We start from the raw sequence: 24470 nt of genomic DNA, 5'->3' as shown, positions 1-24470 counted from the left end.
TTTTCAGTTTCTCTCAGAGTGATTAATTAATTTTGTCAGTTTCGTTTGCATAGGACTCTGATATGAACTTACAAGCTAACTTCATCTCCTTTGGCTATGCACTATAAATTTGGGCGTGTTACATCGGAGCAAAAACAAACCAACGTAGGGCTTGAAAAATGAAAATGATGGCCGCCAACGATAAAGCTCTAATCTTGTTCATCTGTTTCATGATCTCGCAAGCAGCCATGGCAGCCGACACCAATTTGATAGGTTGCTACTTTGATCAAATATATCAGCTCGGCGATTCCACCGCTGACACCGGAAACTATATCCTAGAGACCTCCAACTTAACAGCTTTCCCCTGCGCCAATCCTCCTTACGGCGAAACTTTTTTCAAGAAGGCCACCGGCCGTTGCTCCGACGGAATTCTCATGATTGATTACTTAGGTAGTAATATAATGCAATATGCATGCATATATCTATGCTTCTTTTCTTGTATCATTCGTGTTTAATTTTTTTTTTTTCAGCGATGGCCGCCGGTCTTCCGTTTCTGAATCCGTACAAGAACATAGATGCTGATTTCCGGCACGGAGTGAACTTTGCAGTTGCCGGCGCTACGGCTTTGCCTGCTCATGTTTTGGCCGCCAAGAACATTCCCGTCACTAGGAGCCACAGCTCCCTCGACGTGCAGCTTGATTGGATGTTTTCACACTTCAACTCTATCTGCCTTGATTATGACGGTACTATACATACCAATCTCACATTGCATTCTTGTTTTTCCGGCGAAATCACCAATCTCACATTGCATTCTTGTTTTTCCGGCGAAATCATCTGTCACATTTAACAATTACGTCTGTCTCTAATCCTGTCCTTTCAATATAATAGATTGTACCAGGATACTCAAATCTGCTCTCTTCGTCGTTGGCAAGATTGGACCCGATGATTACAGTTACCCGTTGTTGCTTCAGGGAAGGCCAGTTGAAGAAATGAAAGCCATGGCTCCAGAGGTCGTTGACGCCATAGCTGATGGTGTTAGGGTATGTTTTCTTTTCTTGAACAAAATATAATACAGATCAGAGGAGAAAATTAAAGTTTCTTCCTTTTTCGCATATCTCCAAAGTTTTTTTTTCCCGTGTTGTTGCTGCAGAGAGTTATTAAGAGTGGAGGAGTGAAGATAGTAGTTCCGGGGAGTTTTCCGATCGGTTGTCTCCCGGTGTTTCTTACAGATTTCCAGACAAACAACACCGCAGAATACGACGAGCACCACTGCCTCAAGAGACTAAACGATCTAGCCATCTACCACAACGACCTGCTTAAACAAGCCATTGAAGATCTGAAGAAAGAACACCCAAAAATAGTGATTGTATATGGAGATTACTATAATGCTTTCCTCAATCTCATCCGCAACGCTCAAAACCTGGGTAAGATGAACCCGAACCGGGAGTCTGGGAGGAGGAGGAGGAAGAGGAGGAAAACGCCAATTTTGAATCTAACCCCCATAATTCCTTTTTGCAGGATTCGATCAGGGAAAGTTGCAGAAAGCTTGCTGTGGGACTGGAGGAGAATATAATTTTGATATCACAAGAACGTGTGGGACCGCCGGAGTGCCGGTCTGTCCAGAACCGGAAAAGTTCATATCCTGGGATGAAGCTCATATGACTCAACATGGTTACCAGATAATGTCCGACTGGGTGATCAATGACATCTTACCTAAACTTGAATGCCATTAGAAGTTTAGATTCAATTAAGTTACTATCGAGTCGAATTGAGCTCAAATCCACCATATTCGGGGGGCTCAGCTTGACTCGATTTATAGTTCATTCAGTATATACATATAAGAAGCCAAAAATGTGAAAGAAGCAATGAATTGAAGAAGAATCCATTTTTATTTTATTGGCAGCAAAACTACACAAACTGATCCCAAAAAGAATAACAAATCACTTAATAATGATAGAATAAAAGAAAACCGCAATGCAATACAAATATATGTATGTATCATAGTAGCAACATGGTAGCAAGAAATGAAGAAAAGCTGACTTCATCAAAGAACCTTATGCAACACTGCAGCAACAAGCAATCCTTTATCAGGTATCCTCGACTCTCGAGTGAAACACAAAGCTTGGAAACGTAGTTGTAATGTCCCTGTTAAAGCAATTCAAGAACGATGTTAGCACAATCTAGTTAATGCCATGAAAGGCCATCCCGAGAAGAGTGTATTGTAGTGAGTGGAATATACTTGAGGTACTGAAGGGTCATATTCTTCAGAAGCGATGGGTGTCGCAAGACGAGATTCCTCCATTCCTCCTTATCAATCTTCCCGTCATGTTTTGTATCAGCTTCCTCAAAGGTCTGCAGAGAAATTGAACGACAAAACCCATATTAAGTTTTTTAAATTAGGCAGTTTGGTTCTACCATGACCAAGGTAATCCTTTTCCTCTTTTTCGATAGGTCAAAATATGATATTTGGAGAAGAATAATGAACCAAATAAAAATAGGAATCTAGGATAGATGAAGTACCTTGTCAATAATACTTTCGATAACATCATCTGAAAGGTTCATGCCCGATTCAGCAAGGGTAGCAACCACCATTTGCTTCACCTGAGAGCTCTCACAATACAAGTGTTGGAATTTAAAGTAGAGTACATGAGGTTTTTTTTTTTTTTTTTTTTTTTTTTTTTTTTTTTTTTTTTTTGGGGGGGTCAGACCATGAGGTGTCCTGAGTAGGCCCTAACTGTAAGAGGCACCTTTAAGCTCGTACCATACTCAGACTAATCCTCATTCGCATCGGGCCGGCCCAATTAAGGGGCAAAATGCTGGCCAGATTGGTTTTTATAATAGAAAGTCACCTCTTGTCTCTCAATGAAGCCTTGTTGCTTGAGATCATATAGTTGAAAAGAAACTGCATGATGAAGAAACGAAACGCGTTAACCAGATAATTCAAATTTTAAAATTTCAATATCAAATATACAGATTAAGGATCTAACATACACTCAATCTTATCATCAATAGGGGCATTTGGATGAAAAACAGACAGTGCACGAGCAAACTCCTCAAAACCAAGGATTCCATTATGCTTCGTGTCAAACAAGTCAAACACCTGCATCATTAAAGGATGTCACAGATATGAGAAGTGTTCTTCTCGATTCTTCCAAAATTTTAGTCGAGAAAACAAAACATTCTTGTCTGTAATTCACAAGATGAAAAGCATAAATATAAACTCTGGTTCACAATCAACAAGAAGGGATTAAGATACCCGATCAGCAAACAAGCTTTCCTTTTTGTTTGTCTTGAATAGGGCCAATTGGAACTCTTCCTGTTAATGTCAAAGTTAAATATTTACTGGATATAACAATATAATTGGAAGCTATCTTGAGAAGTGAGACCACAAAATCTAAGCAAGGATAAAGGTAAACCTTATTGATCAGCCCGTCATCAATCACAGCACTGCTAATCTTCTTAAATAACTCATAGAGTGCTTCAATTTCACTAACACTAACTGCACCAAAGAGATAATACCATGGAGTAGTGAGTGGTCCTATCCATGTATACAAATACCCAACTCCTTAGGCACAATGATTAACACACACACACACACACAATAATAATTATGCAAAAATTGAAAATTTTGTTATATTTCCTAGAACGTCTGCAATATTGAGGACAAAATGTAAACTATAATTAAAAAAAAAAAAAAGTTATGAAAGAAAAGCTAGTAGATCCCAAGATGAAATAAAAACCAAAGCTGGAGCCAATGACAGTACACAATTTCATGGAAACAAACTGAGAGTACTGTCAAAGTAACATACACACGGTTTCTCGTGCAAGGACTTCAGGATCGTCAAGGCCCCTTGTTTGCCTATACAAATCGAGATCACAACACCGTACTAAGGAAGCACCCAAATGCTTGATTCCCTCTAAACACTGCAACATGGTAACTCCTGCACATCAAAATGCTCCATACCTTTCAAACAAAGAGGGGAATGGGAGAAGTCGATTTTAATAGACTGCCCATGAGAAAATAAAAATAAAAATAAAAAAAACCGAAACACAAACAGGGAGTGTTTAAGCAACCTCTTGACCATTCTCTACTTCTGTTAGTCTGAACACAAAATGCTGAATGTTGTTGTGAAGGACGACTATACAAAGTTATGTATCTCTTTCAAATTAATCTGAAATGTAAGTAAAACAACTGTTATTGTTTGATCAAAAGAAATAGTACTAGAGATTCAAAGATAAGATGAGGCTACTTTTGGCAGCATCAATCAGATCTTATAAATGACCAAATATCAAACTTTATTTACTTTTGCTCAATATCCATCTTCAAATCCTTCAGAAACATCTCCTAGAGCCCTAGAGGTTTCAACTCAAAATTTCAAAAGACTTAATTACTAAAGCTCCTCAATTCCAATAGAATTTGCATTTAAAAAAAAAATAAAAAAATAAAAAAATAAAAAAAAAAAACCTTTTCACTAATATGATTTCAAAAATCTAACCTTTTCATGTGTTTCATCACTATGCTGCTGTAAACATAACTATCCGATAGCAGAATTTCAAAAATCACCATAGAATCACGGGAAAAGCAATAAAAATCCACCGATTCTAAACACTCTATCGAATATACAAACTATTTAGATTGATTACTGCGATACTTCAACGATTAACCCAACAAAATAACTGATCCAACGTCGAACCTTAACGCGGACAGATCCGAGAATCGCGAACAGTTGAATCACTACCAGTCAGGGTTTCATACAACAACCGATTGATTCTCTAACTCGCTTACATTCATAAACAGAAACAAAGGAAAAAAAAAACCAACCTTTATAGATTAAAGAGAAACAGAGCCGAGACAGCGATGAATTCTACCTCTGCTGACGCACAACACAAAAATCACGATGCTTTCCGTGCCTCCCTTTGATCCTTTCCGTGCTTCCCTTCGATCTTTTTCCGCTCTTTTTATGATAAAAAGTAAAAACGCTGTAAAATGGGACTAGGAGTACGGTGTATCGTATGAACACTACAATTATTATTATTTTATTATCTTTTTTATTATTTTTTATTTTGTAAATGATGAACTTGGCAGTTGCGAACATGAAGATGTAATTTGGGGTCCCCTGTAGCTGACAGTTGTCATGACACTAAACCACCGCAACGGCGTCGTTTGCTTACTACATATTCCCACAAAATTCATTACGGAGTATTTCATTTACTTTGGCGAAATTTATTTCCCCGGGTCCTACTCGACCCTACATTGATTCATTGACTGTGAATAAGTTAAATCACGATATTTAGAGGTGTTGTTCCTTGTTAGGTCGATTCGAAGAATATTTTTGTATGTAATTTTTGACTTAAGAATCAATTGAACTAGTATGTGGACAAATTTATTATTTCTTGCGAGAAATACTACCCACTAATAATTAATCGAAGCCGTCCATCTACAAAAATCAATGGTAATTTTAAAAAGAAGTGTCAATCAACATAGATAGTAATATTGTGCACTATGAGGGTGTTTGGTAAATAGTTATTGATTAATGGCTGTTAGCTGATTAGGTTAGCGAGTTTGATTAGTTGATAATATTGACTGATTATATACAAAATAACTTCCTCAAAATGCTAATCGAAAAAGCTGCTTTAAACAGTTTTTTGAATTTTAGACTTTTTGAGTAATAAACTGTTACGAAAAGCTAATTAAATAAACACTTATATTAGTTATACAACCAAATCAAACAAGTAATAGTGGTCAAACAAGTTAAAATTAGCTGATAAGCTAAGTATTTTACTAAACAGATATGTTGTACTAGTTATATCATCATCTTGGCAACAAAATTAAGGGATAAAGCTTCTTTATCTTTTTGTGCTATATCTTATATGAGTGCTCCCATCAATGTTTTTTGCAGTCCCTCCCACTAGCTACCATGTTTGCTCAGCACACTTTTCACTGTAAATCTAATCCAACTCACATGTTTTCTGATAGCAGAAAGAAAAGTCAGACACTACTGCAAATAAGAACAACATTCTATTATCATCTCAAGATGAGTCTTCACTAATTACACACAAAATGCCATATCTGAAAGGCCAAGCTTTCCAGAAGACCACAACACTTCTACCTGAAGCCCCACCATTCATGATTCAACAACACTAATATACAAATGGATAACCCACAATGTACAACTAAACCAAGTATCACAACTATCATCTTACTGTGATATGCCTAGAAATGCTAAACGACGCGAAAAATTACAGGATAAAAAAAAATCGATAGCTCTTTTGTTTTTTTCCTTGCAAATTGCAATGACTTCAGACATGATATCACGAACGGAACTAGGTCCTACTTATCCTTCTTCTTCTTCAGTCCCTCCAGAACAAATTCTGCGTATAGATCCTTGATGGCAATAACAACAGTAGTCATCAGTGGTCCCATTATTGCTCCCTGCATGATATTATATTAAAGAACATCAACATCTAACTGTGATTTCGGCATTTATTTGAGCAACTAAACTAATTAAGTAATCGTACAAGGATTATACGTATAACAACCAAGAGGGGCATAGATGACAACGAAATTAATGTTAAGTTTAGAGTGAATGGTTCTTTTCTTCCCCTACTGAATGAACCTAAAGATTAAGAAAGGTTTAGTGGCCAAAATGATGCTCATAGATTTACGTGGTTCGGCAATGTGCCTACATTCACGGGAGTGAAACTATTCTTTTTATTAATAGTGATGCTGATGGTGATGACACAACCCCTTACGGATAATCCATGTACAATGGGTCTACCCGTTTCACTCCTATTCCTAGTATGGGACAAACTCATATTCCTAATCCATATATGAGACAAACACAACAACAGTTTACCTCGACTGCTGAAGGGAACAATGTCATTCCACCGATGATGCTGAGACCAGTGAGATAAGCACTATAGCCGGGAATATCCTCTTGAATTTCAGAAGCACCGTAATCCATAAGCACGAGATGAATGACGGATACGCTGATGGCGAGAATGTATCGTCCTTCCAAGATTAACTGTAATGCTGCTGGGATTGTTGATAGCCAGTACGGGAGAAGTGGAAACAATGAACTGATAAAAGCGAGCAGAGTTGACATGTACAAGAAGTGTATCGAGAACAATCTAAAAAGGAGCCAAGTCAAACAACCCTGGTAACAAGCGATTTCGACAGTCGCCATAAGAACACCAGAAATGGCTTTGTCAAGAACCTCAACGCACCGAGTCCTGGCAGAATTTGAAATAGGAAGCATATACATTACTTGTTCGGTTACTCCTCCCGATTCAGATGTTATAAGAAAATGCAGCACCCAAATGAAGACCATCGACTGGGACAGAAAATTGACAACACCAGCAGCTCCAGAAACGATGGAATTCGCAATCAAAAACATGACCTTCACACTGCCACCCAGAATGGATTTACCACTAACTAATACACGCTGCATCACATTAGCTCCTTGAACCGCGAATTCTTTAGCCTTCTCAGCCAAATCCTCTCTGGTAATCAACAGTTCCCTAAAGATAACATCCACTTCTGTGTATATTTGCCCCCATTCTCGATCCCTAATCCTCTTTTTCAGGCTCAGCATCTTCTCAGCATATGGAGATGGGGGAGCCATAACTCGGGAGCGCTCTGAAGTGTTTCTTAATGGAGCTATCAGAGAGTGTTTGATGCCAGAAACAAACTCGGTCAAATTGTACTGCATTGCATAGGTATCAATCTGATCAGACACGGTTCCATATAATTGACTCGTATACTTATCAACCATCCCAGCCACATCATAATCATCCATCCATTTCGTAATCCCAATTCTCTCCGTGTAATTGTTCTCCTCCACGTGCGATTTCAGCCCAATAACAGCGTCTCTTCCCTCAACCCCAATCTTATACGAAAAGCATATAACGCCAGTCAAAGAACCAACGCTCAATCCAATTATCAATCCAATCGCCACCATGGTTTTCAGCCTTTTCAATATCCCCCTGGTGAAGAAAGAACTAATGGGCAACCTGCGAAAGCTCTGACTCCTAAGACTACTAACTGTATTCATCGTAGAATCCACACTGGAAGCTGAAAACAGGAAGGCCAGAGCAAGAAGTGCTATGGAGCTAACAGCCCCAATTCTCTCATAAGCAATTACAAACACCCAGAAAGACACTAGCAATCTCAGCAATTTATAGAACGCACTTCTACGACGCCCCCTAAAGACACAAACTTTTTTCCTCCTAAGAACAATACTGAAGGCCTTCTCCTTAAGATCAACAAGGGTCCCAACAAAAACCCTGAAAATGGCGACGGGGATCGCCATAAAGGTCTCAGTGAGCCCCATCTTGAGAGGCTCGGACCAAAACGCAACAAGAGTCTGCTGAATTACCCTCATAGGGATCGAACAGAGCACAGCCCAGAGAAGCGGCCGCATGTATTGTTCGAGCAATTTACAAATGCCATAAAGAATGAAAATCATGAGGGCAAGCCCAGCATGCGCCATGGCTATGTAGATAGCAAGGCGTACCTGTGGGTCCCATGACGAGGAATTGTGATCATCGGACGAGGAAGGTTTTGGCGGCGGCGCCAATGGGTTCTGCGGTGATGGGTTGTCGTCGGGCTTTCTCATGGATGCAGACTGAAACATCTCTTTCCAGGGCGGTGAAGCATGGGGTTCTCTTCCGGATTCTTTCTTCTCAGAATATGCTACCAATTCCATTCACCCCTCCTCCTTCTTCTTCTTCTTATTCTCTTTTCCCCTGGGAAAATTTAGGGTAGAGAATAAGGATTATGCGCAGAAGGATATCAGAAATGGAAGGTGCAGACTTGGGAGCTTCTTTAATTTGACCATTTAGGTATGAACTATGAAGAGGACATGTCACAGGTACAATCATTGGGCCTCTCCTCTTCCCATGTGGCCGACCGTCTCTGCAATTTCATACATTCATATTTCCCAGAATTGCTTCTTTCACTCCTACGTCTTCCATTTTTTAATCCTTAAACTCACCACTTTATGTTGTTTTTCTTCAAATACAAACACGAATTCATACTATTCATCTTAATTCAGTTGAAACATACATGCCTATAGCGTTTGACTGTTATTGAAAAAACAAGGAAATGTTGGTAAGAATAACTTGCAACGTTCCAGAATCATGTTTTACTCTCACCTCTCATTTTGATAAATATTTATCATTACTTATTATTATAAATATATAAATAAATTTTACTCAAGTGTAAAATGTAAATTCTCTAATCAATAATTATTATATAAAATTAAACTTCTCACATTGTATTTAACAATGATTAGAGAATCAATTAAGCTACTGATAGATCGATAACAATATATTACTTGACGTCAAAATTTATTTATAAAGACAATAATTAATATGGTAAATACTTTGATTCCTACAAATAAGTACAAGTATTAAGGTCGGACCGGATTATCTTTATTTGATCTACTTGTTGGTTTAAGAAATTAGGCTCGGTTGATGACGTGAGGTCAGAAATTCCCGAACTTTATAAAGTTAGATTGAAAATGTCTCAAAATTCCTGCACTTTATATTTAATGCGCTATTTATAGGAGAACTGATGAACACATGTCAGGAGCTCGACATGAGCAACACATGTTACCCATGCAGAAGAGTTGGTTGGAGGCCTCAAGAACCTTATCATGTGCCCAAAGATTCATGGCGCTTCTACTTTACTCGCCAACGAGTTGACTAATGTGACTTCTAATCACTTTTTGAAGTACAGAAGGTCAGGTTAGCTAACTTACTTTCTAACCTTTTTAGGTCGGGAAGGGTCCGATTTCTTGAATTTAAGACAGTTACTTTATACCGGATTAAGATCGATACATTTAGGAGATAAGAGTCGAACCGCACTAGATCGGCAGATGGTCGGGAACAGTTCCCCTTAACGATTTGTCCTTGTTCCGCGAACTAGCCCATAATATAGACAAGCACATGCTCAAGTTTATATTTCCTATCAATAATCTTTGACACCAAATCATACAATTTTTATAGTAAAATGAACTATTTCATCGATAATTAATAAAATAAATAAATAATTATAACAAGAAAAAAAAAAAAAAAAAAAAAGAGGTCTAAGTAGCATTGGGCACGAAAGGAGCAACATCAACCTCAAGATTACATTTTCACCAAAAAATTTGACATTTTTTGTCGGTTATTATACCGTAAGGGATTAGTAAATGCAGCTGCCGAACTAACTGATGTACGGAGGAGCTTGGGTTCCACGCGGCAGTGATCCACCGGAGACCTAACGCCCAATATTCTGTTCGTTTTCTGTTCAATCTCTTCGCACCAATTCATTCATCTCATATTCGGACCGGTTTCTGTATCCAATCTCTTATCGGAGAATTCGACGGCCAACAGTTTTTGTCCACATTACAGACACTAGGATTACTCGGCGATTATCCGCTTCCGTAAGGTTTTTCTTTACAAAAATCTCATCTTTCATTACTTAATAGCTATGGGGATCGATTTATTTTGAGCTTCTTGAGCTAAGAGTGTTAAAGCTGCGATTTTTATTTTATTTTATTTTCTGGATTTCATTATTAAGAGTGTGAAAGATCAATTTTTTCATGCAATTGCAGAGTGGAAAGTATCAAAGTTATTAACTTCCTGGTTGGGTGGTTCTCTGAGTTTTCTGGAGCTTGAAAAGCTTGGATAGACTCAGAAACTCCAAAGTCCGAGTGAGAAGATTGACAGCACACGGGAAATGAGTGAGTTTTGGAGAAGTTGGGAAATGTGTTGAAGAAACTACTTAACTTTGTCAAATTAGGAAAAAAAATAATGGAAACTATTGTGGACAGTGTTGATATTCCTATATCTGGTGCAGAAGGCTCTGGTATGGAGGAAGCAGGTATCTTGCAAAATGTTCAAGATTCAGTAGGAGAGGTTCAGGTTGACAACTTGGGGAATGATGAACACAATTTGGATGACGAGCAGCACAAGGATTCGCACCTCGAATCTAAGGTAAATTTACTCTATTTTTGGTTTCTTTAGTTGATTTAAGCTAACGGTACAAGTCAGGTCGATACGATTTGTGACAAATTGACAATGCTCAATCTATTTTCGTATGGATCAATGACAAGAATGAATATTTACAGAATCAAAACAAGATACTACTTGAAGATTTGGCTTCAAGGTCTTCAGAATTAAGACATCTTCAAGAAAAGCGAGACTTGCTTAAAGCAGCCATTAAAATGTCATCATGTGACCAGCATCCCATTGACTTCTATGTTAAACAGCTGAGTGATCAAGTGGAAGCAAGAAGACAGGATCTTGCCAAAATGGAGGCTCAATGGTAGGATGGGGTCTTTAATCATGCTCCATATTAATGAAATAGCAGATGTTTATGCAATATGCAATGATCTGTTTAACCCAACAATTCATTTCTATTGCAGGGATGCCCAAAGAATAGTTCTTGAAGAGGAAAAGATGAGACTTGAGGAAGCTCTCCGTGCAACACAACCAGAGGTTTATGTGAAATTCAAAAAATTGGAAGAGATTGATGAGGAAACAGAGTGCATCATAGCTGAAATCAAAAGAAGGTACTAGCATAGGATTTTTTGTTGTTTTGCAAAGGATAAACTCTTACCTTAGTACACGTTGTCGTTGGCTTCAAAGCAAAGTAGAGTGCTGAAGAATGGATGAAATAGATTTTGTCTGCTGTGAAACATTTTTATATTAATTCTATAGGGAGGAAGAAGTTTGTGAACTTTCTGCAGAACTCGAGAAACAGCCCAATTTGGAACCAAGGAAAACTTACATTCAACGGATAATAGAGATCACCAAAAACAGCCGGAAACAGGATGTTGATGTTGATAAAATCCTAAAAGACACACGGGAGCTTCAATTGGAGAGTAATTCTATCCAAGAACGCCTTCATCGAACTTATGCTGTGGTGGATGAAACAATATTTAGGTACGAACATCTTTCCTGCATAAATTCTAAACATTTATGAAAATGTGTACATTGCCTCGCCCTTAACATAGAAGCCCAATTTCTGCAGGGAAGCAAAGAAAGACCCGGCAGGGAAGCAAGCTTACAGAATCCTCACTAGCATTCATGACAGCTTTGAACAAATAGCTGAAAGACTTCATGATACCGACAGAGCCCGGAGGGAAAGAGCTGACATTGAAGCTAAGCTTGCAAACATGACCTCCAGAAGCTTAGACATTGAAAAGCTCAGAGCAGATCTTGATGCAGTCAAGAACGAAAATGATCTCCTGGAACGAAAAATCCTAAGCAATTCTTCCAAAAATTCGCCATAGATATTTACCATGCAGTATTGAATACAGTTTCCTATTGATATTTTAGTCGAGCGGGGCAAGTAGTGTTTCTTGATTTGTAGATCTATATGTACTCTTTAAGGATAATCATAAGTTCATAACTGTAAAGCTTTCATTTCATACAAAGATTATCTCAAGCTGTGCTAAATCATTTTAATTACATAATTTGGCACTCTCTAATGCCATGCATGACATCTTCCACTCACTCTCAATCAGGTTGTTTTAACGTTAACTCCATTATCATTTTGTACGTACAAAAGCAAAGGCACACTTGTGCTGATTGACACCTTAATCCTATATATTCTTACTTTTTAAGGATGTTATTTTAGTCCGTCCACGAGGTGTTCTGAACAGATCCTAACTGTAGAAGGCATCTTTAAGCCCGTACTGTACTCAAACTAATCTTCGGTCGCACCTGGCCGGTCCAATTAAGGGGCAAAGTGCTGGTCAGATTAATTTTTTCTTACAAGAGGAGGTTCGAACAGTATAAGTGTGTTTTTAACTAATAACTATACTAGTGAATTATTGGGGGTTATCCCAAACACAAACAGTCCTAGGAAGTCTGAAACTGAGAAGTTGAGATCCGTGATAAGAGCGAGCATGACTGAGCAGTAGTTTGACGTGTTCTTGGACACTGCCCTTTTATCTTAATTCCTCGGACTCATCCCACCAATAAAAAACAATAAGTCTTCAACTCCAACTGCATCTTCTTTGGGTTTCTGCTGCAGATTTTCATCTCCCACATAAATAAATCTTAAACACATGCTAGTACGTACTATGATTACCGTTTCCCTGTTCCTCGTTGCATGGCCTTAACAAAACAACAACAGTATTCCTGTTTTATCTGAGTTGTAGTTTTTGATCATAATAATGATTGATTTGGGTATTTGGCATTAGATATTGTTGTTGAATAAATGATACCAGTGAAGGGAATGGGCTTCTTTGATTCATTGTTTGGAAGGGATGACAGGAGGCACAACTTCAAGCGCAAAGATAGTGACGCAGGTGAAGCAGGTTAGCCATAATATAATCCTCATCTCATCTCTTTTTCCAGATTGAATTATATTCAAAATCTTTTTCATGTTTCTTTATATATATGTGTGTGTGTGTGTGTGTGTGTGTGTGATGTGATGTCAAAGCACAAATCTTTTTGTTTGTACGTCAGAGCGCAACCCTTCCTCCAGGATACCAGGAATGCCTTCTCCAGGTGTCTCGAAAACTTCAGGCCAGTGATGATGATATATTAATCTTGATAGCTTCACACAAACATTCTTGTATTTCCATCTCCTCGGATCGAAAAAAAAATCTAATCTTGTATGAATATAATGTGTTTCTGATCTTCCAACCTCGGATCAGTTAATACCTATGATTACTAAACCCCAACCATATATGTTCCACCAACCAACTTTTTTGATGTTTTTAACTGTCAAGCTGTCTGTGTCTCCAATGAAATTAAGCTCAATCAGTTATCTCCAGTTGCCTTAGAAGCTATATATATTTGAAATATTTTGGTATTGTTTGGATTGGTGAGATGATGATACTGTTTTATTGCTGATAGTATAGTTTGTTGGACATATATAACCAGGTAGAGCTTTGGAAGAGCTAAGAAGTTCTCTCCACAACGAGCTCCGGACCTCAGAAGGAGCCAAGCGGCAGCAGCAGCGATTCTGTAGGCCGGTTGTGGCAATGACCTTTAATTTCATGGTTTCTGTTGGCATAATCCTAGGAAACAAGCTTGTATGTGTCTGTTTCCATGCTCGATCGTTTGTTTCATCAATGTAGTAACCTTGCCTGCTTCTTATTAATGATGAAAACAACGTTGTTATGTTCTGTGTTTACAGGTTATGGGCAGAGTTGGATTCAATTTCCCGATCTTGCTTACATTAATTCATTATGCTTGTGCTTGGATCCTACTTGCCATTTTCAGGACATTGTCATTGCTGCCGGTTGCCCCTCCTTCTAAATCCACGCCTTTCTCTTCGTTGTTTAGTTTGGGAGCCGTCATGGCTTTTGCATCTGGCCTTGCTAACACTAGCCTCAAACACAACAGGTTCCTCTCTCTCTCTCTGAATCTACCTAGCTACCTAGGACTTATGTTGTTTGCTTGTTTTTCTTGATTATTCGATCGATCAGCTCATGTATGCATGTGCAGTGTAGGTTTCTATCAAATGGCTAAGATTGCTGTCACTCCAACAATTGTCATGGTTGAGTTCATCCTTTTCACAAGGAAAATATCATTTCAAAAAGTCAGTCCAAACAACATTTCCTCCGATCCATACAACATTTAGTTACAAAACGATGATGTTTAATTTATTCTTGGAACAATATAATGCAGGTTTTGGCTCTGTCAGTAGTCTCGGTAGGGGTGGCAGTTGCTACTGTGACAGATTTGGAATTCAATGTCTTCGGGGCTTGTATCGCAATAGCTTGGATAATCCCGAGTGCCACGAATAAAATTATGTGGTCTAATCTTCAGCAGCAAAAGAATTGGACTGCACTCGCGTATGTGTCATCTCTTCTTCGATGATAAGTTGATATAATAATAAGCTAAGAAGAGTTGAGTGATTTATTAATCTGTGTGTAGGTTGATGTGGAAGACGACCCCTATCACGATATTTTTCTTGCTGGCTCTCATGCCATGGTTGGATCCCCCGGGCGCTTTGTTATTCAAGTGGAATGCCCAGAATGCTACTGCTATTTTCATATCTGCTTTTCTTGGTTTTCTCCTGCAATGGTCTGGAGCCCTGGCACTTGGGTGAGAATGAAAGGCTTTTAGAGTTTTAGTCCCTTAAAGTTTAGGACTTTGGAAGGTTTACTAAAAAAAGAATGGAACTTTATGAATTGCAGGGCAACATCTGCAACATCCCATGTTGTTTTAGGGCAATTCAAGACCTGTGTGATTGTGCTGGGAGGGTATTTGCTTTTCGATTCGGATCCGGGGGTTGTGAGCATCTGTGGAGCCATTGCTGCACTTGGTGGAATGACGGTTTACACGCTTCTCAACATGAAAGAACCGAGAGAGATCGAGCAGCCCGCAAAGCCTCCATCTTTGAAGCTCAAGAATGCAGAAGGCAACAAAGAAGATTCAAAACCAGAATATGAATATCCCCCAACTCCTGTCTGAACTCAATGTAAAACTCCTTTTTTGTACATTACTATGCTGAATCACATCTTGAATGCTAACTTCAATTCCCCTTTGTTTTTAATTTCCACTTCTGATCATGCAAAAACATCTGTTTTAAGGTATAAAATCTTTTGAATCATTGGAAGTAAAAAAAAAAAAAAAAAAACTAGAGTCATGGCACATTCTACATATGCAGCAACAGATGATAATAAGGTTGTTTAGTCATCCAAGGAAACATCATAGATGCTTGACCTCTTCTTGGTCCTGTTCTTGGCATCCTTCTCCAGATGAATAAAATACTTCTGAGCATGACTGGCAACCTGGGTAGCTGATCTTGTCCTAACACACTGTCTAGCTATGCTCTTCCAATCCCCTTTGCCAAATCTGTTTAGCCCTTCCAAGAACCTCCTGCAACACGAAAACAACACTACTTAAAAGGGCGATATGATCAAGGAGCTTCAATCTGGTCAGCACTTTGCCCCTTAATTGGGCCCTCCTGGTGCGAACAGGGATTAGTCTGAGTATGAGTATGGTACGGATTTAATGGTGCCTCCTACAGTTAGGGTCTGCTCAAGATACCTCATGGTCTGACCAAAAAATATATATATATATATAATGCATGCATATGTATGTGTACTTGTGTTCTTCTGCAGTCCATTGGTGTGCTTGTTTCCTGGGCTCTTTGCCCTTCTTTTCGTCTGACAAAACCGGGTTGTCGAGGTAGTTTGGAACCTCAATAAGCCCAGCATCAATGTCTGCTACATCTGCCAGCAGAATGAGATAGTGTTGTTCCACATCTTTGTCTGTTCTCCCAGGGAGCAACTCTGCAATTTTTGCCCATCTGTCAACTCTTTCTTCTCCATATCGCACAAGCCCAATCTCAAACATCTTGTCTTCATGCCGAGTCCAATTTGGTGTTGAGTTATACATCCAAAGTGATGCTAAGTGCTCCATTCTCGATTTTTTGCGTCGCTAAGCATATGATCATGCGCAGAGATTCATGTTACTATGAAGCATTTAGAGAAAACATATATATCAAACAGTGATTCCTATGCACGAAATTAAAGAACACATGACATACTATATGTAAATATTGTTTCTTAAGACTTTCTAACAGTGATTGTCATATGTAAAAAAAGTGATTCAATATTAAGAGCAACCTCAATAGTACAAATTTTTTGGTGATTTTTGTCGGGACAACTAAGAAAAAGAAGAGGGAAGAGGAAAAAAAAAACAAAAAAAAAATATTATTATTATTAAAAAAAAAAAAAAGCAATAGATTAAAGCGCCAAGCCGAGCGCGTGCACTGCACGGTTGCACGCGCCCAATTGGCGGGAGATTTGCACCACATGCGAGTTTTCTGCAGTAGTTTTGCATTCCTTTCTCTCTCCTCTGGACCCACAAAAAACATACATTTGCACGAGAAAAAACATTCAAAAAATCACCCTCCAATTGTTAAAAATCAGCCCATTGATTTTTTACTATTCCAAAAACCACGGGATTGCTATAACCTCAATTATTGTCTATATGATAATTTATGTCAAGAACTAAAGTATGTACTTCATATTTCTTCTTTTACATATATCCTAACTGACAATAAACTCTCACAGAGATTAATTCAATATCAACATCAATTGTTGCATAAATCTGATCTATATATCGAGGCATAAATTAAAATACTTCATACTTCTTTTAAATATCCTATTACTAGTATAAATAAATCCTAGTCAAGATTGCTGTGTGTATCAACCGCCACTCAGCATTATTCTCAAATTCTCAATTGTTGTATATATCTATTACTAACATGAACCAATTTCAACAATATATACTTATCACACGTATAAATTTCTACTCAATGATCAATACTCAATAAATAACAAGTAAAATCGCCTACTTATCCCTTTTAAAAAGTCTAAACCTAACAAACTTTAAAAACAAAAAATAAAAATCCAAAGAAGATTTTTTTTTTTTTTTTTTTTTTTTGTATATCAACAGAAAGAAAGAAAATAATTAGGAAATTATAAATTTTATTAAAAAAGAAAAAGAAAAAGAAGGAATGACATACCTTTGCAGTTCTTGGCAATCGTTGTTCAGACTGGAAGTAGTGAAGCAATGGACTTGAGAGAGTTTATAGAGAAGAAGAGTGCAAATTTGATGGGATGAGATTTTGAGAACAAGATTAATTAGGAAAGTAAAAATGGTATTAAATTTTTAAAATTTTTTATTTGATTGCATTGGGAAATTAGGATAGTAGATCACTATAACCAATCAACATTGAGGAAACTTTTTAGTAAGTCCATTAATAACAGCATGAAATTGGGATAGCCTTAATTGGGAATAATGATAAAGATTATGTAATTTACACTTAATGAGGAATGTATGAAGACTATAATTATAATTCAGTCACTAATTCGATAATATTGTTGGAGCATCTCCAATCATGGAGATAAGAGAAGGAGAAAAGAGGGAAAAATAATTGGAAGAGAGGGAAGCATAATCTTTAGAGTAGACAACTTAATTAGTTTCCTCTCGGGTGGTAATTTAAGAAGGCGCGTGGTGTATGAGCGATTGGCGCGTGAGTAGACGCGCGCCAATCACGTGTACCAATCACGTGGCGCGTGAGCAGACTCGCGCCAATCACGTGGTGCGTGAGTGACACACGCCATAAATGATGCGCAATTGTTCCCCACCCACTACTATGTTATTTAAACCAAAAAAAAAAAAAAAAAACCTTTAGAGATTTCCGAAATGTTAATATTTAACCTTTTGGAAATCTCAAAAAGGTTACTTGTAACTTTTTTTTTTTAATTAAAAAAAAAATCTTTTTTTACCTTGTTAGGGAATACCTCTCGGACGTATGACCGTATATTTGCTCGGTATGTACTCTATATATTGTGAGGGACATTTCACGATCGCATCTGACCCCCTCGGGGTCCAACCTGACTCGAGTTGAGGCACAAATCTATTCCCCCAAGGTTATTAGTTGTTGTACAGCATACCTTAAGCTTATGCGGAATTCCTGACCTTAACGCTCAGACCAATTGTCTCATTCGCAAAGCCTTCTACATTTAGTGGGTAAACAAAACTAATATCGCTCTGCCGATCACATCATAATCAAATATGTCAGGAACCTCTTTGCGCGTGGACGTATCGGCGACGCCTTCAACCTTCTCAGTGCATGCGGGACATGTGACTAACATGCCGAGCCTCCAACATGTGTCCCTTTCAACCCTCTATATAAAGCACATTTGATGCATTGAGGAGAGACTTTTGGCTTTTCATTCTTATTCTATCTAAGCTCAGGAACATCCGACCACACATACGACTATGGACTACCCGAGACCAAATACAATTTTGCACGATACCTCAACGTATTTACCACTCATACCTAAATTTATTTTTATTTAAAATCAAAATTAAAAATTATAATTATAAAGTTGAAATTATTAATTATAGATAAGTGAATAAAATAATAGATTATGTGTAGGAGTGTGAAAAAGTAGAGCCCACAAATAAAGAGAAGAGGAGAAAAGAATTGGAAAAAATATTATATGATGTGAAAGAATTAGACCCACAAAATGAAGAGATAAGAGAATAACCATTTCCTTAGTTTGGTTATAGGTTAATTTGGTTTACAAATTCGATACTCTCCAAATTAACCAAATTAGCAATAAATAAAATTCTGATCTTATGACAGTCATTACTGCAGCATGAAATAAATGTTATTGGGACAGACCAAAAAGAGAGAATTCATTGGGAAACAGGAGCAGATACATGATTCACATGAATGATTTTGAGAACTAACGTCTCCTCTTTAATTGAAACAGTTCTATTTATAGTCAGAGACTTCTTATTCCCCAGAATAGCAGCCAATCTACCAAATACCATACCAGTTTTAGGCGACTTTCACTCAGAGCATACCTTTGAATAAAGGGTATAGACTTTTCCGTAAATCAAAGACTTATTCTGTCTACAAAATAAAAGATGATTGGGAATAAAGTATGCATGACATAGTTTACATAATATTCTGAAAGGATTTTAGTATTTTACCTTGTACTCTAAAGGCATGGATTCATGATTAGTGATAGTGGGTGGTGATTCATCTTGGATTAGTGAATCTGGGTTTGAAGACAACAACTGGTGTGGTCAAATTGACATGTGGATTCTTTGTCTAAACACAAATCTTAATACTATATATTCCAGTGCATATCATCATTTCAAATAAACAAAAAAATATTCCACCATTTACTCTGATCTCATGTATTTGAGAATTTAAAGGAATCTCTTATCCCAATCTTCTCAGCTACCCCCCAGAAAGAAGATGAGCTGACCAAAACACCAAAGATCACACCTTTTTAACTTTATTGAAGACTTTTCTCTGTAAAACACAAAGAATGAAAGAAACAACCAAAATTTCAACCTTCTCTCATTGTTGTTTGCAATGTCTTCTCTCATTTTAGTACCAGTTGATTGATTATTAGCCTAAAAGGCCATCAACAAAGATATATGGTTCTTTTAGGCTAATAATCAATCAACCTTAAAATATTAGAAAAGAATCTCAACAACATTAACAAGTAAGCATGTTGTCTTCTCCACCTGCTTTCACTGTTTTCACAGATATAATAATGTTGAGTTTATTCATCTTGCAGGGACTGTTCCAACAAGGCCAAGAAGCCCTCCAAGTGAAACTGTTACCTGCTGTTTCTTGGCCACAAATAATGAGGACGATCATATCAATGATTTGATAGATGGGAAAAAGTGTAGGGTTAGGTTAGGTTTGGATTAAAGCAATAGCCTTTCTCTTCTCCTTTCATTGTTAACCTCAGCAAATATTCTGATGCCAATCCTGACTTGTCAACATACACAACAATACAACATGTGTTTTCAAGATTTTTGGATTCGAATAAAAATTTAAACTTTGCGAGAGCCCGTGATTCAGAGTCGAATGCATGCAATATTCAGAGCCCGTGATTAAATATATAGTAAAATATGAACACATCAAGAAATAGTTTTACTGAACAACTGATTATGATATACTTAAGTAAGAGAAAAAAATGATGATTTCTTTTTATTTCCTAAAAGAATGCAATGAATAAATAAAAAGGAAAACAAATCAAGAAATCATTCATTCATTCACACCTAACTTGGAGTTGGACCAATTGAAAAGATAAGTAACAACCCAAAGAAGCAAAACCACCCTTTTTTGAGATGGAAAATGGACCACTGTTGGGCTGGCTAACAAGGATACCACATGTCATTAGTCAGTAGTTCAAGCCTTAAATGGGAAAATTAATGGAGAAAAGGGCTGGGGGAATGGAGGAGGGGGGGGGGGTTGAGGGCCCCATCAAGCATGAGAGACAGGTTGGAGTCTTTTGAGGCCCCATATGTTGATTCAGACAGACACCAGTGTTTGGGACAAAATACAATGAAATTATTGAACGTGAAAAGCTTTACTTTAGCTTTGACCCCTCCACGTTCTCTCTCCCCTTTCAATGCACATTCTTTAGTTAGGATCTCACAAACATTGGATAAGTGGTATTAATGGAGGTTAATCTATGCCTCAGACTTTGTTAACAGTACTACGTTTGTAATTTTTAAGGATTATTTACTGGAGGTATGTCTTTTTCTTGAAAAACTTCTGGGCACTTAAGATTTGATTTACAGTGTGGATTGTGGAATATGGATGGTGGGTTGAGTTTGGCAAAGCTAGGCCAGAGTCTCATCAGCACTTTTCTTTTTCTTTCTACACTCTCAAGCCACAAAGTTTCTCTCTTTTTTCTTTCTCTTTTCTCTTTCCCATACATATGATGGGGTCCCCTATACTCTCCTTTATCTCTCTACAGTCATAATACTCCTTTTTTCTCCTCCATTGCTAAAGCATAAAACCCTAAAGTTCTGATCTTTGTGATTTGAGGTACCATTTTTTTAGGCTGCTTTTCCCTTGGACTTTTGAACTGGCCTAGTGAATTGCTTGGTGGGTTTGTTTCTCCATACCTTCTTTACTTTGTTTTATTAGCATATGGGTCCGATCCTCTTGGTAGGGTTGCCCTAGAAAGAGAGTGGGTCTTTGCACAAGATCTGTGTGCTTTCAATTGACCCTTTCCCATTTTTTTTTCTTTTTTTTTTTTTCTTTTTCTATTTATCTGGGCTTGTTCTTATCTCTTGCTTTGTGGTGTTTGATGTCTCTGGCAGCTGTAGAAAAGCTACATTTTCGTTTCTGAATTAATAGGGCTCTGTAGTATCTGGTGGTTCAAGTTTCTCAATTTCTGAAAGAAAGATTATCATTTTGAGGTAGATTAGCTTTTCTCTAAGTAGTTTCTGATGATGAAATTGATCTAAATCTGCAACTAGATTTCTGGTTCTGGGCATGGAGTATAGTTGTTTAATCAAATGTCATCTAGTTTCTATACAACTGCATGTGTGTTTGTGTCTTAATTTCAGTATATTTGTCTCTGTTTATAGTTTGAGCTTCTTTTGCTTGCCCTAACACTGTTTTCTTCTCTCTATATCTCTATCTCCCTTACTAATCTTGGCACTTTCATCCCAACAGAATATCACTCTTTTGCTGTAAATTCTTTCTGTAAGATGCATAAGAAACATCTGTGTTGTGAATTCCGGTTTTTGGCATAGATCAGTGTATTATGTTGCTGATTCTGCTTATTTTCTTGGTTATAGATACTTCTGTTCTGGATGGAGTTATCAGTGATTATTTTTCCTTTCAATTCGCGAGGGGTATATGCGTTGGACCGGGGTACTGAGTGATGGGTTTGGCTAGCTCGAGAAGATATAGTTATCTGTTTTCGTATCAATGGCCTCAAAACCTGGCGTCAAGAGTTCCCTCGAGAGACAGAACCAAACATTAGAGAGGAGCTCCCACAGGCCTACACCTTCGAAAACATCAAAGAATAGCAATTCGGAGAATTTAAGGTCAAAGGAGGTTCTTGCTAACCACCTCGATTCAAGCTTGAATTTGGGTAGTATCAAAAAACCACCTTCCGGTGATACAAAGGGCTTACCTGAACGGAGAGCTGATCAGGAAAAGAAAGCTTCGGGAAGTGGTACCGTTAAAGACACCTCAGCCTCGATTGAAGTTAGCAATGGAGAAAGTAGCGTTGCAAAAACGAGTGGAATTGGCAAAACTAGCGAAAGGACTGATTTTATCGAGAGTGGGAAGAGCAGCATGTATCGGGGTAGCACGAGCAGCGATGTAAGCGACGAGAGCACTTGTAGCAGCTTGAGCAGCAGCGTTAATAAGCCTCACAAAGCAAACGACTCGAGATGGGAAGCCATCCAAGCTGTCCGAGCTAGAGACGGGGTCTTGGACTTGAGGCACTTTCGGTTGCTGAAGAAGTTGGGCAGTGGCGATATCGGGAGCGTATATCTCTCGGAGTTGTGCGGTACAAAGTGTTATTTCGCCATGAAAGTTATGGACAAGGCATCACTGGCAAGCCGAAAGAAATTGCTCCGGGCTCAGACCGAGCGAGAGATACTGCAGTCTTTAGACCACCCGTTCCTCCCAAGTTTGTACACACATTTCGAGTCTGAAAAGTTTTCGTGTCTCGTAATGGAGTTCTGCCCGGGAGGCGACTTGCACACTCTCCGGCAGAAACAACCGGGAAAACATTTCTCTGAACAAGCCGTGAAGTATGATTCCTCCCTCACCTTGCTTATATCTTCTCTCGGGAATTTTCTTGCTTTCTAAACATAATTAACATAATTAGACTCTATATTGCAAGTATACAAGGGGTAAAGAGTTAATTTTGGCGTTTTTATTCTCTTGGAATGTAGGTTCTATGTAGCAGAGGTACTTCTTGCTCTAGAGTATCTCCATATGCTTGGTATCGTCTATCGTGACCTTAAGCCAGAAAATGTTCTTGTAAGGGAAGATGGACACATAATGCTCTCCGACTTTGACCTCTCTCTTCGCTGTTCTGTCAGCCCGACGCTTGTTAAGTCGTCGTCTCTCGAGGCGGAGCCGCTGAGGAAGAATTCTGCTTACTGTGTCCAGCCTGCGTGCATTGAACCGTCGTGTATCCAGCCGTCCTGCGTGGTCCCGACCTCGTGCTTCGGGCCTCGCCTTTTCTCTGGCAAGTCGAAGAAGGAAAAGAAGCTGAAGAATGAAGTTGGGAACCAAGTTAGCCCGTTGCCAGAGCTGATTGCTGAGCCAACTGGAGCACGCTCGATGTCGTTCGTTGGGACCCACGAGTATCTTGCGCCCGAGATCATCAAAGGCGAAGGGCACGGGAGCGCTGTGGACTGGTGGACGTTTGGGATCTTTCTGTACGAGTTGCTGTTTGGTAAGACACCCTTCAAAGGATCAGGTAACCGAGCTACTCTCTTCAACGTCGTGGGTCAGCCTTTACGGTTTCCAGAGTCCCCGGTGGTGAGTTTCTCCGCTAGAGATCTGATCAGAGGGTTGCTCGTGAAAGAGCCACAGCACCGGTTGGCATACAAGCGGGGAGCCACCGAAATCAAGCAGCATCCTTTCTTCGAAGGCGTAAACTGGGCTTTAATTCGCTGTGCCAGCCCTCCCGAGGTGCCAAGACCGGTTGAATTCGAGAGAATACCAGCTCCTCCACCGGCACCGAGTAACCAGAAAAGCGTTGTCGCTGCTGGAGCTATCCCCTCCTGTCCTCAGAACTCCGACAATTACCTCGAATTCGATTTTTTTTAAGCGGGTTGCCATTTTGTTTTCACTCTATAAAACCATACAATGGTGTTCTTCAGCATTTGGGAAATGTTAGATGTCTGCCATATTTGATGTTAATGATCATAGATTCATAGCATTGTTTGTTGTTGTTGAGAACAGTTCAAATTTGTTGTATTCAAAATAGTTGGAAGTGCCTCTTCTCTTGTATTGTATGGACAATATTCTGTAAGTAAAAAAGATTGTTATTTTCGTCATCTAAAACCAAGATTGTAATAGAACAGATACTACCTTGTAATAGAGTCAATAGTAATCGAAAAAACAAAAAACTTAAATTGTTCATAAAATTGTAATAGAACAGATACTACCTTGTAACAGTGTCTTATATTGCCTGCTTAAATATGGATTCATACCTTCT

The 24470-nt window shown here is 38.5% G+C and overlaps 7 protein-coding genes across 17 annotated transcripts; 4 read left to right on the top strand and 3 right to left on the bottom strand.

The window, feature by feature from the left end:
• Nucleotides 1–123: 123 nt before the first annotated feature.
• On the top strand, nt 124–1982 carry LOC109178074 (acetylajmalan esterase-like). The gene is made up of 5 exons (XM_019327585.1): nt 124–429; nt 510–722; nt 868–1019; nt 1130–1403; nt 1498–1982. Exons 1-5 carry the CDS (start codon nt 159–161, stop codon nt 1710–1712), a joined length of 1125 nt encoding a protein of 374 aa, XP_019183130.1. The 5' UTR covers nt 124–158; the 3' UTR covers nt 1713–1982.
• Nucleotides 1906–5015, bottom strand: LOC109178081 (calcineurin B-like protein 3). 3 transcript variants are annotated; one of them, XM_019327599.1, is made up of 10 exons: nt 4802–5015; nt 4054–4151; nt 3789–3943; nt 3396–3478; nt 3236–3295; nt 2971–3079; nt 2829–2881; nt 2500–2580; nt 2219–2331; nt 1906–2124 (listed from the first exon to the last, which is right to left on the bottom strand). In XM_019327599.1, the coding sequence occupies exons 3-10, from the start codon at nt 3910–3912 to the stop codon at nt 2067–2069; spliced, it is 681 nt and encodes a 226-aa protein (XP_019183144.1). In that variant the 5' UTR covers nt 3913–3943; nt 4054–4151; nt 4802–5015; the 3' UTR covers nt 1906–2066. The 3 variants fall into 3 exon arrangements, with proteins under 3 accessions (XP_019183144.1, XP_019183145.1, XP_019183146.1); XM_019327600.1 differs by having other exon boundaries at nt 4849–5015; XM_019327601.1 differs by lacking the exon at nt 4802–5015 and adding an exon at nt 4284–4405.
• A 961-nt stretch (nt 5016–5976) lies between these two features.
• On the bottom strand, nt 5977–9009 carry LOC109178064. Its single transcript, XM_019327563.1, has 2 exons — nt 6837–9009; nt 5977–6412 (listed from the first exon to the last, which is right to left on the bottom strand). Exons 1-2 carry the CDS (start codon nt 8685–8687, stop codon nt 6311–6313), a joined length of 1953 nt encoding a protein of 650 aa, XP_019183108.1. The 5' UTR covers nt 8688–9009; the 3' UTR covers nt 5977–6310.
• A 1136-nt stretch (nt 9010–10145) lies between these two features.
• On the top strand, nt 10146–12429 carry LOC109178077 (coiled-coil domain-containing protein 22). Of its 5 annotated transcripts, none has more exons than XM_019327592.1 (7): nt 10146–10409; nt 10581–10709; nt 10826–10962; nt 11097–11293; nt 11394–11540; nt 11689–11913; nt 12002–12429. In XM_019327592.1, exons 2-7 carry the CDS (start codon nt 10706–10708, stop codon nt 12261–12263), a joined length of 972 nt encoding a protein of 323 aa, XP_019183137.1. In that variant the 5' UTR covers nt 10146–10409; nt 10581–10705; the 3' UTR covers nt 12264–12429. The 5 variants fall into 5 exon arrangements, with proteins under 5 accessions (XP_019183137.1, XP_019183136.1, XP_019183138.1 ...); XM_019327591.1 differs by having other exon boundaries at nt 10146–10414; XM_019327593.1 differs by lacking the exon at nt 10581–10709.
• A 730-nt stretch (nt 12430–13159) lies between these two features.
• On the top strand, nt 13160–15405 carry LOC109178050 (uncharacterized membrane protein At1g06890-like). The gene is made up of 7 exons (XM_019327546.1): nt 13160–13295; nt 13867–14018; nt 14123–14331; nt 14434–14527; nt 14617–14783; nt 14866–15036; nt 15129–15405. Exons 1-7 carry the CDS (start codon nt 13196–13198, stop codon nt 15403–15405), a joined length of 1170 nt encoding a protein of 389 aa, XP_019183091.1. The 5' UTR covers nt 13160–13195.
• Nucleotides 15406–15583: 178 nt separating this feature from the next.
• On the bottom strand, nt 15584–17499 carry LOC109178086 (transcription factor DIVARICATA-like). The gene is made up of 3 exons (XM_019327605.1): nt 17471–17499; nt 16043–16377; nt 15584–15813 (listed from the first exon to the last, which is right to left on the bottom strand). Exons 2-3 carry the CDS (start codon nt 16357–16359, stop codon nt 15624–15626), a joined length of 507 nt encoding a protein of 168 aa, XP_019183150.1. The 5' UTR covers nt 16360–16377; nt 17471–17499; the 3' UTR covers nt 15584–15623.
• Nucleotides 17500–20878: 3379 nt separating this feature from the next.
• LOC109178067 (serine/threonine-protein kinase D6PKL2-like) lies at nt 20879–24316 on the top strand. 5 transcript variants are annotated; one of them, XM_019327570.1, is made up of 4 exons: nt 21055–21379; nt 21598–21696; nt 22081–23049; nt 23194–24316. In XM_019327570.1, exons 3-4 carry the CDS (start codon nt 22214–22216, stop codon nt 24077–24079), a joined length of 1722 nt encoding a protein of 573 aa, XP_019183115.1. In that variant the 5' UTR covers nt 21055–21379; nt 21598–21696; nt 22081–22213; the 3' UTR covers nt 24080–24316. The 5 variants fall into 5 exon arrangements, with proteins under 5 accessions (XP_019183119.1, XP_019183117.1, XP_019183115.1 ...); XM_019327574.1 differs by lacking the exons at nt 21055–21379; nt 21598–21696 and adding an exon at nt 20879–21019; XM_019327572.1 differs by lacking the exon at nt 21598–21696 and having other exon boundaries at nt 21052–21379.
• The last annotated feature ends 154 nt before the right edge of the window (nt 24317–24470 follow it).

This window comes from Ipomoea nil, unplaced genomic scaffold (assembly GCF_001879475.1).
Source record: "Ipomoea nil cultivar Tokyo-kokei standard unplaced genomic scaffold, Asagao_1.1 scaffold0813, whole genome shotgun sequence".
In the NCBI taxonomy this organism is placed as follows: domain Eukaryota; kingdom Viridiplantae; phylum Streptophyta; class Magnoliopsida; order Solanales; family Convolvulaceae; genus Ipomoea; species Ipomoea nil.
Note: the sequence above shows the minus strand (reverse complement) of the source record. Positions and strands in the feature narration are given on the sequence as shown.

Coding starts and splice junctions, on each gene's coding strand:
- LOC109178074 (XM_019327585.1), top strand. CDS start 159: ATGAAAATGATGGCCGCCAACGATAAAGCTCTAATCTTGTTCATCTGT. Junction 723..867: donor TATCTGCCTTGATTATGACG/GTACTATACATA, acceptor TCAATATAATAG/ATTGTACCAGGATACTCAAA. Junction 1,020..1,129: donor CCATAGCTGATGGTGTTAGG/GTATGTTTTCTT, acceptor TTGTTGCTGCAG/AGAGTTATTAAGAGTGGAGG.
- LOC109178081 (XM_019327599.1), bottom strand. CDS start 3,912: ATGTTGCAGTGTTTAGAGGGAATCAAGCATTTGGGTGCTTCCTTAGTA. Junction 2,581..2,828: donor GCTTCATTGAGAGACAAGAG/GTGACTTTCTAT, acceptor GAGAGCTCTCAG/GTGAAGCAAATGGTGGTTGC. Junction 2,125..2,218: donor ATGACCCTTCAGTACCTCAA/GTATATTCCACT, acceptor TTGCTTTAACAG/GGACATTACAACTACGTTTC.
- LOC109178064 (XM_019327563.1), bottom strand. CDS start 8,687: ATGGAATTGGTAGCATATTCTGAGAAGAAAGAATCCGGAAGAGAACCC. Junction 6,413..6,836: donor TGTTCCCTTCAGCAGTCGAG/GTAAACTGTTGT, acceptor AATATCATGCAG/GGAGCAATAATGGGACCACT.
- LOC109178077 (XM_019327590.1), top strand. CDS start 10,780: ATGGAAACTATTGTGGACAGTGTTGATATTCCTATATCTGGTGCAGAA. Junction 10,963..11,096: donor ATTCGCACCTCGAATCTAAG/GTAAATTTACTC, acceptor GAATATTTACAG/AATCAAAACAAGATACTACT. Junction 11,541..11,688: donor ATAGCTGAAATCAAAAGAAG/GTACTAGCATAG, acceptor TTAATTCTATAG/GGAGGAAGAAGTTTGTGAAC.
- LOC109178050 (XM_019327546.1), top strand. CDS start 13,196: ATGATACCAGTGAAGGGAATGGGCTTCTTTGATTCATTGTTTGGAAGG. Junction 13,296..13,866: donor TAGTGACGCAGGTGAAGCAG/GTTAGCCATAAT, acceptor ATATATAACCAG/GTAGAGCTTTGGAAGAGCTA. Junction 14,332..14,433: donor ACTAGCCTCAAACACAACAG/GTTCCTCTCTCT, acceptor ATGCATGTGCAG/TGTAGGTTTCTATCAAATGG.
- LOC109178086 (XM_019327605.1), bottom strand. CDS start 16,359: ATGGAGCACTTAGCATCACTTTGGATGTATAACTCAACACCAAATTGG. Junction 15,814..16,042: donor TGGACTGCAGAAGAACACAA/GTACACATACAT, acceptor TTCGTGTTGCAG/GAGGTTCTTGGAAGGGCTAA.
- LOC109178067 (XM_019327574.1), top strand. CDS start 22,214: ATGGCCTCAAAACCTGGCGTCAAGAGTTCCCTCGAGAGACAGAACCAA. Junction 23,050..23,193: donor TTCTCTGAACAAGCCGTGAA/GTATGATTCCTC, acceptor CTTGGAATGTAG/GTTCTATGTAGCAGAGGTAC.